Raw genomic sequence first — 12,032 nt, forward strand, 5'->3', positions numbered from 1 at the left:
GAGGGGAGAGGAGTTCTATAACCCAGAAAGGCTGACAGTAATGTTCTCATTCATTTTCAGTCTACTATTGCTAGTTCAAGTGCCCAAGTGAGCAGATTTTGTAACTGTATTATCTGATTCAGCTATCTAACCAAATAAAACAGATTAATGATTTTACAAGGAAACCCTGTTTGGTCCAAATGGTCTCTATCTCCTGGTATTCACACTCTGTGTAGTCCCCTCTCAGCAGTGTACCAGGGATGGTCTGTGTAACCTGTAGAATAAGGAAGAAGTGTTGGTGTATCTCCTCTAAGAATATACTATGAAAGCCTAGGGGTTTCCATCTTGGTGGGAAATTGTCTGTCTTTCCTTATTTTTTCTGAGGAAGCCATGTTGTAAGCAGCTCACACATAAATGAGACACCATGAGTGGGCTTGAAACAGCAGCCCCAGTGAAGTCAGCATCAAATGACAGTTTCACAGCAATTTTGTTAAGAGTTCCTGAGCCAGAACCCCCATCTAAGGGGCTGCCAGATTCCTGACCCTACGATATCACATGAAATGGTAAGTCCAATTCAGTTTGTTGTTTTAAGCTACCAAATGTGTTATGCAGCAACAGATAACTGGTGAAAATAAACGAACACGAAAATAGTAGAGCTGACTCATCTATTCCTAATACAAACTCATCAATCACATATGGCAAATAAAAATAAAAATCAAAAAAGATAATTTACCCAGACTTGGTAAGAAATGAACTAAAGAAATACAAACTGTATCAGTTTATCAGAAATAGAGATTTGTAACCATTACTATAAAGAGGAACCTCCCCATGTACACAGGGTTCTTGGAGATATTTGGTAACAACACTATGAAGCTAATATAAGTAATAAGACATTTAAAAATCTCTCGAAGACTTTATTTCTATTTTTAGTCTTTGCTTCATAACGTAAAATACAAGTATCTCTTACTATTAAAATTGATTTGGTTCCTCAGAAAGCAAGGGCTTCCTGAATATTAATAGAATAGCAAATGAATGGATATAATTTATAAATAAATTTACTTGTATATTGGGGAGGTTTACTCAAAAAATTTTACTACTGTAAAAATGATCAAATACTGATGTGCAAATGTCACCTAGGCATCTTGTTAAAATGCAGACTTTTGATTTAGGAGGTTGGGTGTGAAGCCCAAGACACACTTTCAACAAGTTCTAAGTTGATGATTAGTTTGATCTCAAACGGATGCTGTTCATGTAAAAACCAAACTTAGGTGGCAAGCAACTACAGCTACTGCCTGCCTTCTCAAACTGGGCAAGTCATCATACATACAACAGTAACAGGCAGGAGGTTACATCACAAGATAAAACACAAATATAATCTCATTCTGTATTTTTATTAAATGGAAAGTATTCTTACTTGGTGGGCGTAAACTGGGTCCAGGTCCATAGTTGTCATCATTTGCTTCTTTTTCTTTTTTTTCCTGATCCCCTGCTGCCTGCAGGCTGGGAAATTCTTGCTGAAAATGACTATTCACCTGGATTCCTACAGATTTTTTTTTTAGAAAAACATTACATGTAACTTTTATCCTGAAGATAATTCAAAAACCCTCCCAGGATAGAGTTCTCTGCCCTTTTTTTCATAATTTATTCCACATTTCAATGGTGACTGTTCATATCCATAAAGCTTTTAGATTTATCTAGCATTAGAATCCCCTAGAAAGTTAATGAATAGCCATGAGGAGATAAAAATCTAAGAAAGTAATCTGCCAGACACTGTTCCAGCGGACTTACTAAAGATGAGGCAAATGAGGAAGTTTCAATTCTGTTTCTCTTTTATTATGACTTCTTTCATTTTCAATACAAGTTAAATTCCTGCGCTAATAAATAACTCTAAGAATCAGTCCAAACGGCATGACTAGAATAGTGTATGAGTCAACACAAGCATCATGGTGAGGCTAAAATGCTTTCATTCAATTCACTGCTGAGATGTTCACTGCACCTCGCTATTCACTCATTCACCTGTCTACCTTCCTGCCTGCCTATTTATTTTTGTATTTCCATAAATTAAAAGAGCTGACTTTATTCGCTTGAGGGCCTAGACAGGTTTCTCCATACAACATTCTATAGACGTGTTTTGCAAGTGGAAGAATTAAATTCTGTTGAGTCCAACCTTCCTTGTGGGGAGGGAAGTGTTACAGCTACTGTGCTTTGTGGCCACTCTAGCTCTTCCCTACCATGGAAATCATGAGCAGCATGCTTGAAAGAGAAGAGGTTTGGGGGCACAGATGGAGATAAGTATGGCTGCTAGCAAACCACATAAAGTCTGGGTAGTTTTAGATCTCAGAGCTTAAATATACGGTTTTGTCTGGTCATGTAGGTTAAAGATAAAATAATGTGGGGCAGAAGGTATCTTAAAGACTCCTTTAATCCCTATTATTGGCTCATACGTGACTCTTGACACTCAAACTTAACTACCACAAGAGTTTTGTTTTTTTTTAAAGATCCTCTTACAGGGCCTGAGTGTATCTTTTGACATTTTTCTCTGCCCCTGCCAAAACACTGTAATCTATCCTTTATCTCCTGCATGGCTGTTTAGTAACTATCAAGCCTAACCACTCTTCCCAGCTAATGTCCACTTACCATCTCCTTGCCCACCTTGCTTGTTACTGGCCCATGATTTGGGAGCAGGTGCTACTTCTGGGGGAGCTGCAACCCCAGGTTTTGGTTGTGCTGGTGGAACTTCTGGTGTTCTTAAAAAAATATGAATCCATTATTTCAGATATTGTATATTTGAATAAAGTAAATATTACATTTAAGCTGAATTTGCATACAAACTGCCTTGGTTATCTATTTCCTTAAAGATGCCCCTCCCCAAGTTTTCCCTATGCAGCATTCCTTTACATAAAATACAGCTATTTTTGTCCCCTTTCATTTCTACCCTTGAATAACCTAAGGAGAAAAAGAAAAGGAAAGAGAAAGAAAGAAGAAGGAAGGAAGGAAGGAAGGAGGGAAGGAAGGAGGGAAGGAAGGAAGGAAGAAAGAAAGAAAGAAAGAAAGAAAGAGAGAGGAGGGAGGGAGAAAGGAAGGAAAGAAGGAAGGAAGGAAGGAAGGAAGGAAGGAAGAGAGAAAAAGAGAGAAAGGAAGGAAGGAGAGACTCATTATTGCACATAGCTACCAAAAAATGTTTTTGAAGAAGTGAATATTTAAAATTAGAAATAATACTATAAGCATACATACAGTCCGGACTGGTGGAATTAGCTGGGGGCTAAGAAAGTTCTCCACTCGGCAGTCAACAGGTTCACCACTGTACTTACTATTACTGTTAATCAAGAGGTAAAAGTAACCTGCCTGATGCATCCCTATGAGTAAAACGTATTTTTAAAGGGTCTACAATTTTATTCAGGCCTTGTAATGAGTTAAGGCTTAAAAATGAAAAAGAAAGTTAAGAGACTTAAGAAATGTAATATATTTCTGGTATACTCAGGCCTGAAACTGACTTGCTACTACAAAATAATTATTTGACAACTAAGAAGCAGAGAACAGTAAGTTTTTATCCAAGTAGTCAAATTTATTGTCTAAAGCTCCCCAAACCAGAATACAGAAATTTAGTAACAGATATGGGCAAAATGCATCAAGTACCCATGTGCTTGTCTTTTATTTTTAAAAATTACCAGTACTTAGCTTGGTCATTCAATAAACCAGGAGCCCTGAATAATCCCTGCCACACAGAATGCTAAATATTTATTTTACACATGATGATTAAGAGACATTACTAATTCCATGCTCACTTTCTTGCTAATTCTTTATTCATTCAAATAATATACTTGAGTACCTATGATGTGCATTGGGCATAGTTTTGATGAATCAGGTAGACAGAAATTCTTAGTTTCATGAAAACTGTTTAACAGAATCAAGACTTAATCATTTTAGAAAGAGAATGTCTGATGTGGTAAAGATGAGAGAGGAGGGAGCCTGACAGAGTATGACATAGGAAAAGCAGTGATTAGCAATTTTGTCATCTGCTCTACCTTGACACATGAAAATAATGCCGCTAAGCCCACTCACAGGAGAAATTACACAAACACTGACTACATAAAACCCCTTGAAGGGCATGAAATATATAATACACATAGCACAACACCTAGCACATGGAAGGAATTCAGCCTTAGGTTCCTACAAAGAAAGGGGAATGGTTCCATTCTTTAGTAGATTTTGACTTACTTTTCTTCTTCATGCTGCTCTTGTTTTGATGCCCATCCTGTGCCATCTTTAGGTACAATGTTCACATTAGGATCATTGCCTTTGTTTTCTGCTTTGAGACTTGGGAGATTAGCAGGTGGAGGCATACGCCGTGAAATACCGACTTTTCCAAGACTCTGTAATCCATGCCGAGCTGCAACTAAAGATCAATAACATCAACTTTCTTCAAACATCTATTTTTATTATCTATCTTTTTCTTAAAACAAAATAGGGAAACAACAGGAATTAATGGGATCTTGAATTATTATTTCCTTATATTTTAAGGTAAAAAAATTTAAAACTAAGCTGCATAATTGTAGCATAACCCAATGCAGAGGGGGAGGGTATAGCTCAAGTGGTAGAGTGCATGCTTAGCATGCACAAAGTCCTAAGTTCAATCCCCAGTACCTCCTCTAAAAAATAAACTAAGTAAACCTAATTAACCCCTAAAAATAAAATACAATAGTTTTAAAAAGGGGAAAAAGTATGTGTATATATATATACACACACATACATACACACACATATGTATATATATTAAAAAATACCAAAGCAGAAATTATATTAAATATAATTATATTAAATTTAACCATTAAGCCACTGAACAGGTGTTTAAAAATTGTAACAATTCAACCAATGAAACACTAGAAAACTATACACTACAAAAAAGGAAAACATGACAACGCTGGTTTTGTAATTTTTTCAAGGAATCAATTTTAAACTCAACACTTCGTATATTAGAGAAAATGCTGCCTTTATATATATAATGAACACTGCTAATGCACCACACATTAGCATACATACATGGTTCAGTTTTCACCCTTCACTGTAAACACTGGGCTCAAAGAATAAAAAACACAATAAAACACCACACCACAGGACTCTCTATTCCACAACTAAAGGTGGTAGAATAAACCCACTAATGTAAAGCTTTATGCCTATTAATCTCATTGAACAAGCTTCCCTTTGGAACCACATAGTTCTACTTATTTTCTGCTGACAAACAGGGAAAAATAAACACATTTAAAAAATAATTATAGATCTTCAGTTTAAAAATACTAATTCATATCCACTGAAAAGATATGCATGTACACAAAAAGAACAATGTAAGTAGGGCAGCGTTAACATACGTTTGCCTGAACTCGCGACAGCAATAGCTCTAGTGTGCCATTTACAGTAATAAAACAAAACCATGACAACTATCAAAAACATAAATGCCACTTGATTTTACTCACCTGTGGTTTTCTGAGTTTCTAATGATTTACCCTTGTAAGTATTAAATAAACTGAGTGTCGCATACTTTTTCCCATCCTTTGCTTTTGTGCTCTGGCCTGACTTCTCCGACATTTCGGTGGAAACTCATCGAGTCCGGAACCTCCTGCCACACTCCTTAAAAGCGGTCTTTCAGATGCACATAAGAAAGAAAAATGAGGAAAATTTTAGAATTAGCTTACAAAAGCTCTTATTAATGCACATGTTCACAGAAATTCTGAAAAATAAAAACACTTGAGAAACGAAATCAATCTTCAATAACTCATATCAATAATTTCATTGACCCATTGAATACTGTAAAATTCCAACAGCCAACATGTGACAAAATTAGTGAAAACAAACTGCCATGTACTTGGTGAGTATATTATTTATGGCTTGTAACCACTTAACTATACTATAGAGAATAGGGGTTTTATTCCATACTGAGATGAACAGTTCAAATATAGAGAATTTATGGAGATTGTCTATTTAATAAACAAATATTCAATTTAATAGGCTCGAGATGACTGGCATTGTCACTTACACACATAGAATCCAAACACAACAGAAGGATAACACCATTTCCCTATGAATTACATGACTGTGTTTTCGGGCAGTACGTGTCTAACAAAGTTCTATTAATTTAACAGTTTAGAATAGAAAGAACATTCTATTTTCTCTGCATTCTACAAAGGATAGAACATTTCCTCACAAACCCAGGTATAGAAAAACTATTCTATTTCATGGCTATGGAGTAAGTGTTTGAGAAATGATGTACACTTGTCAAAACAAGTCTCTGTGTATATGAGAAGTTATTAGAAGTAAATAGTATTTTAATGAATATTCATACACAGAATTTTCATTTTCTGAACTAATGTATCCTAATTAAAAATTAGTCTATTAATAAACAGGGAAAAAACAAATTCTCATCCTACTTCCCTTTAATTTAATGAGGTTTATACATATTATCAACCATAGGAGGCTTTTTTGGGGGTGGGGGTTGAGGGTGTAAGTAGGGCAAGAGGTGTCGAATTCTATCAAGGAAACATAGCTAAAAGCACTGAGAACTGATGCATGGGAGCTGAAGACAGTACACAACAGTATATGATGCAAAAAACACTCAAAGTCAAGGAACTGCAGAATCAGCAGCACACACAGAGATGTAATTTTATATTCATACCAACTGTGACATAGTATTTATGTAGTTCCTTAAAATTTACCAGTAATTTCCACATCTATTATCTCAGTTTGGTGTAACAATCTTATGATCTAGTTAGTATCCTGATTTTACAGATGAAGAAACTGATGTTCAGAGGTTAAGTGAGATTGGATTTGAAACCAAGGCTTCTGGGTCAGTCCATTTAAACCATGCAGCCACCTCCCCCATGTAACTGTAACCACTTAGTTTCTTATAAGTGTCTACTTGGAGACGCTATCTTTCCTCAAAATAAACTGAAAAGACTGACTTGCAACCAAAAGAACTAAATTAATACATAAATAATCGTATGTGGAAGAATGCATATAATTAATTATCTTCCAAGGGTGCTAATAATGATGATGGTGTGAAGAGAGCTATACTTCAAGAATCTATCCTGTTGATTTATTTTCACCAATAATGTGGACAAAGACAAACAGGAAGAATATTCATCAACTGGTAAAAGAAGACAGTGAATAGTCACTAGATGACAAAACTAAGATTCAACGGGTTCTTTCTTCAGGTGAAAAAAAGTAACTGATGTATGCATCATCTAGAAACTTGTTAGAAATGCAAGTTCTCAGGCTCCAACCCAGACCTACTGAATCAAACTCTTGAGGATATGGCCCAGCACTGTGCTTTAGCAAGTCCTCCAGGTCATTCTAAGACATACAAAAGTTTAAGACCCACTGACTCACTAAAGGCAGACATATGCGAAGCAGTGATCCTTAACCCTTGCTGCACATTAGAATTACCTGAGAACTTAAAATACACCAGTTTTGGGGGTCTGATCATCAACCTTTATTTTGAAAATGCTCCTCAGGCAATCCTAATACGCAAATAGTCTTTAGAGTCACTGCAATAAAGGAAGTGTATCTTTTCTCCCATTCCATTAAGGCCAGTCCTTCCTTCTGTGCTACCCATCCCCGTCCTCACTTTCTTTCTCATTCTAAATTCTTCTCTGTAGGGAATCTCGTCCACTTCTATGGATTCAACTACCAACTATCACGCCAAACTTATAACTCCAGCCCAGAACTCTGTGTTCCTGAAGAATATATCCTGTTGCCTATTTACATTTATTCTTTGTTTTGAGGAAGGTTTCAACTTTACTGAGAACACAGGCATTTATTTCACATTAAGGGTTTTAGAACCAAACCTATAAAATATTCATATAGCATGAGAGAAAGAGGACAGTTAGAAATACTAAGTTTAGAGTCAACAGGGAAAATATCTCAATATTTGACAAAATGTTATATAAGAACTCAACAAACTGAAGGAAAAAACTTGAAACTCAAACTGATGCTATGAACAGACAATCGACTAGAGATAAAATACCACTAAGCAAATATATTAAAATGTTCAATTTTATAAGTAAACAAAAATTAAAATAACAAGATAGGGCGGTTCAACTTGCTCATGTTTACACAAGGAAAACAAAGCAACATAACACAATTTAACCACAGGGTGACAGAATATCTAATTCAATTCTAGCCATCACAAAACCTTAGAGCCTGGAAAAAATAAGAAATTGAACCTGAATTTTCCTACTTAAAAGTAAAATAAAACCAAGAAATTTCCTATAAACTATAGGGAATTTCCAAATGCAAAAAAAGAACAAGAAAAGTTCCTGAAAATATATAGTAAAACTCATGTTTGGTTTTTTTTTTTTTTGGAGGGGGAAGGCAATTAGGTTTAATTATTTATTTATTTGTAAGTGTAGGTACTGGGGATTGAAACCAGGACCTCATGCGTGCTAAGCACACACTCTACCACTAGGGCTGTATCTTCCCGGAGTAGTAAGGTTCAAAATTTTGTAGGAAGTTTCTCCTTCCGCTATTATTAGTAAACCACTGTATGCCCTTCAATACATGCTCTTTCACCAAACAACAAGTAAACAAAATACATACTGAGTGTACTCTAAAGTGAGAAAGATGCACGAAGAATCAGCTTCTTGGCCACTAGAAGAGAGTAAGTTTAGCTTATGAGCCTCTCCATGTATAAAACCTAAGGCTTTATAGTACCTACTAAACAAAACAAACAAAAAAAGTAAATCATAAATGCACATGATTGAAGCTAGTGTTAAATGACCTCAAAGATAATTCAATCAAAAGAACAAACTATCACAATGTACCTATTTCTATAAAAGAATATGCATTTCTAAAGGCAAAGAATATGCAGCCATAATAAGACTGGATAAATGAGAAAGGCCAATTACACCATAATGGTTTGCCAGTTAAGTGTGGGCACTTTCAGTTTAAAGTCATAGTTTAATTTAGCCTATTTGCTTTTCCGTGCGTTGCTTCCAAAAGGCTTGGGAGATCCCCTGAAATTCTCAATTAAGTTAAAACTTCATTCAACACACAGTTGAGAGAAAAATCAGTGACTTGTTTAAAAATTAAGATCACTTTTAGGACAAAGTATCAAAAGAATCCAATCAATCCAGAATAAGCACCATCAAGACAATTTAGCTTCACTTAGTATACTTTATTTAAAAATATATTTTAAAACGTAATTCCTGTTTGGATACCTGAAATGAATTAAAGAATCATAGCTAAGAATTTTCTAAGAAAGTAATGATCAAGCACAATAGGTTTACAATTTCAGCCAACATGAAGTTAACAGAGATGAGATCTACCTTCCCTACTAAAACAACTCAACTCAAAAACTGGACTTATATGTGTGTGTGTCTATGTAGTGTGTTATTACATGTGTATATAATATATATATTATGTATATATATACATTTGTAATACATATTGTCCAGTGTATGTAACGGTGTGTGTGTCTGTATAATCTTACATATATACATAAAGCAAGAGCTTAAGACACTGACTATCAAGTAAGGAAGAACAATGATTCTTACAGGAAACAAAAGAAGTGAGCCCTATAGTTTCCTGGCTTACTGCCTGGAGAGCTCCCAGCTCATGGCACTGAGAAGGGAACTCAGAAGAGAACTCCTGGGAGACTCCCTAAAGTTGAAAAAAATGAAACTGAGCACTCAGCGTGATCAAGGTAGCTAAGATGCAATACTGGAAAGAAGAGATGTATACAAAGAGAATGCTACAGATCTGCAGAGGATCCGATCCCCCTTGAGTATTCAGCAGAGCATAAATATGTACATGTGTGTGAGGAAAAGACCCAAAGCCAGGAAAGAACCATCTGAAATAATCAGAAGGCAACAGTGCCTGTTGCTCAGGAAGGGCTGGGAATAGTGCCTAGTATCGTCAGCTAGACTTTAAATCACACTGTTTCTGTTAAGTCCCAAATAAATTTAAAGAATATTTACTTTAAAAAATGAAAAAATACCCAGCACCCAAAGAAGGCAAAATCTATACTGAGGCATTCATTTAAAAACTCACGCAGGCAAAGAGGCAGGAAATTACGAACCGTATTAAAGAGAAGAATCAACTGAACCCAACTCAGCTGACTCAGATACTAGAATTAGCATAAAAAAGACAGCAGAATTCTCGTTGGAAACCAAGCAAGTGAAAAAATGCTGCAGCCACACGCTTAAAGTATTGAAATAACTGATAACCCTAGAATTCTATAGCCATAAAGAGTATCTTTCAAAAATGACTAACAAAAAAAGGTTTCTCAGACATAAGGTGAAATAATTCATCATTAGCAGAGTTACACTAAAAGAAATGTTAAAAGTCCTTCAAACAGGAAAAAAAAAAAAGACATCATACTGAAGTCTGGATCTACAGGAAAAAAATGAACAGCACCAGAAATGGAACTAGGTGAATAATGTGTGAAAAAAATTATTTAAATATCTTAATCCTAAGAATGCAAGGTGATTTAACATTCAAAAGTCAATCAATGCATTTCACCACATATTAAACTAAAGAAACACACGATTATCTCAGTAGATGCAGAAAAAGCATCTGACAAAAAATATCCATTCCTGATAAACTCTCAGTAAACTAGGGCTCAGCCTGATAAAGGGCATCTATGAAAACCTATTTTAAAAAAATAGTCTAATAACAATTTAAAAAATCCTATAGCAATCCCCAGTACCACCATTAAAAAAAAAAAAAAAAAAGGAGGGGAGCCAAGGAAGAGTATAGCTCAGTTGGAGAGTGCATGCTTAGCACACACAAGGTCCTGGGTTCAATCCCCAGTACCCCTATTAAAACAAATTAAACTATAACAACATTATACTTAACGGTAAAAGAAGACTGAATGCTTGCCTCCTGTACTCCTACAAAGAGAACAAGAAAAGGATATTAACTCATACCACTTTTGTTCAACACTGCACCAGACGGTCTAGAAGTTCTAGCTAGGGCAATAAGGGGAAAAAGGGAGAGGCGAACTCTGGTTGAAAAGGATTAAATAAAACTGTTAATTTGTTGACCGTATACATAGAAAATTTGAAAGAGTCTGGAAAAAGCTACTAGAACTAAGAATTTAGCAAGGTTGTATACAAGATCAATATTGATAAATCAATTACATCAATGCATAGTAGAAATGAACAAAGAGCAATTAAAGTACAACTTATAACAGCAATTAGAAATAGGAAATACTTAGGGATATATCTGACAAAAACTATGCAATATTTGTATACCGAAAACTACAAAACATTAAAGACCTAGATATATGGAGATAGGCCATGTCTGTGGGTCAAAAGACCCAATATTAACATGTAAATTCTTGCCAAATTGATCTACAGATTCAAAGCAATTCCAAACAAAAATCTCAGAAGGAAGTTCTCTAGAATAACCAAAAGAACTTCAAAAATAAAAAATAATGTTGGCAGGCCAATGTCACCTGATTTCAAGACTTATAAAGCAGCGCAACATTGTAAAAACAGAGCAATGGAATAGAACAGTCTTAGAAAGATATACAGCATCTGATTTTTGACAGATGCAAAGATGGTTCACTAATAAAGAATTGTTTCTCAACAAATGGTGCTGGAGCAATGAGGTATACAAATTACAAACAAATGAACTCTGATCCACACCTAACATATACAAAACTCAACTCCAAATGGTCCATAACAAAGGGTACAAACTTGCATTTAGAAGATGGGTAAGCTGTGGAGGTCTAATGCACAACATGATGATTATGGTCAGCAATACTGCATATGTGCTTCAAAGTCGCTAATCTTAAATGTTGTCACCACACACACACAAAGATAAGTAGGTGTGTGACGTGTGGAGATACTAGCTAATGCTACAGTGATAATCACACTGCAATGTATTTAAGTGCATCAAATCACATGTTGTATACTTCAAACTTACACAATGTCATATGTCAATTGTATCTCAAATTTTTTCAAAAGGACCATTGATAAAATGCAAAACCTAAAACCGTTAAGACTTCTAGAGAAAACACAGGGAAAATCTTTGTGACCTTGGGTAATAGAAAGATT

At 35.3% G+C, this 12,032-nt stretch overlaps 1 protein-coding gene and 1 long non-coding RNA gene across 15 annotated transcripts in view; one reads left to right on the forward strand and one right to left on the reverse strand.

The window, feature by feature from the left end:
- Window positions 1–12,032, reverse strand: part of PRRC2C (proline rich coiled-coil 2C) — an 84,606-nt gene that overhangs the window by 53,853 nt on the left and 18,721 nt on the right. For 8 of the 14 annotated variants that reach the window (XM_072946135.1, XM_072946127.1, XM_072946129.1 and 5 more), the window contains exons 2-5: window positions 5,451–5,616; window positions 4,198–4,375; window positions 2,617–2,726; window positions 1,394–1,519 (exon numbers count right to left, since the gene is read on the reverse strand). In XM_072946135.1, coding sequence (XP_072802236.1) covers window positions 1,394–1,519; window positions 2,617–2,726; window positions 4,198–4,375; window positions 5,451–5,562 — 526 coding nt within the window. In that variant the 5' untranslated portion in view covers window positions 5,563–5,616. Of the gene's footprint in view, window positions 1–1,393; window positions 1,520–2,616; window positions 2,727–4,197; window positions 4,376–5,450; window positions 5,617–6,010; window positions 6,067–12,032 lie in introns of those variants that run through there. The other 6 variants (XM_072946136.1, XM_072946131.1, XM_072946128.1 and 3 more) reach the window with 4 other exon arrangements.
- The window catches only part of LOC140688041 (uncharacterized), a 30,242-nt gene that overhangs the window by 415 nt on the left and 17,795 nt on the right, over window positions 1–12,032 (forward strand). Inside the window, exon 2 of the long non-coding RNA XR_012062719.1 lies at window positions 368–542. This is a non-coding gene — a long non-coding RNA (uncharacterized lncRNA). The remainder of the gene's footprint in view (window positions 1–367; window positions 543–12,032) is intronic.

Source organism: Vicugna pacos, chromosome 21 (assembly GCF_048564905.1).
Source record: "Vicugna pacos chromosome 21, VicPac4, whole genome shotgun sequence".
NCBI lineage: Eukaryota > Metazoa > Chordata > Mammalia > Artiodactyla > Camelidae > Vicugna > Vicugna pacos.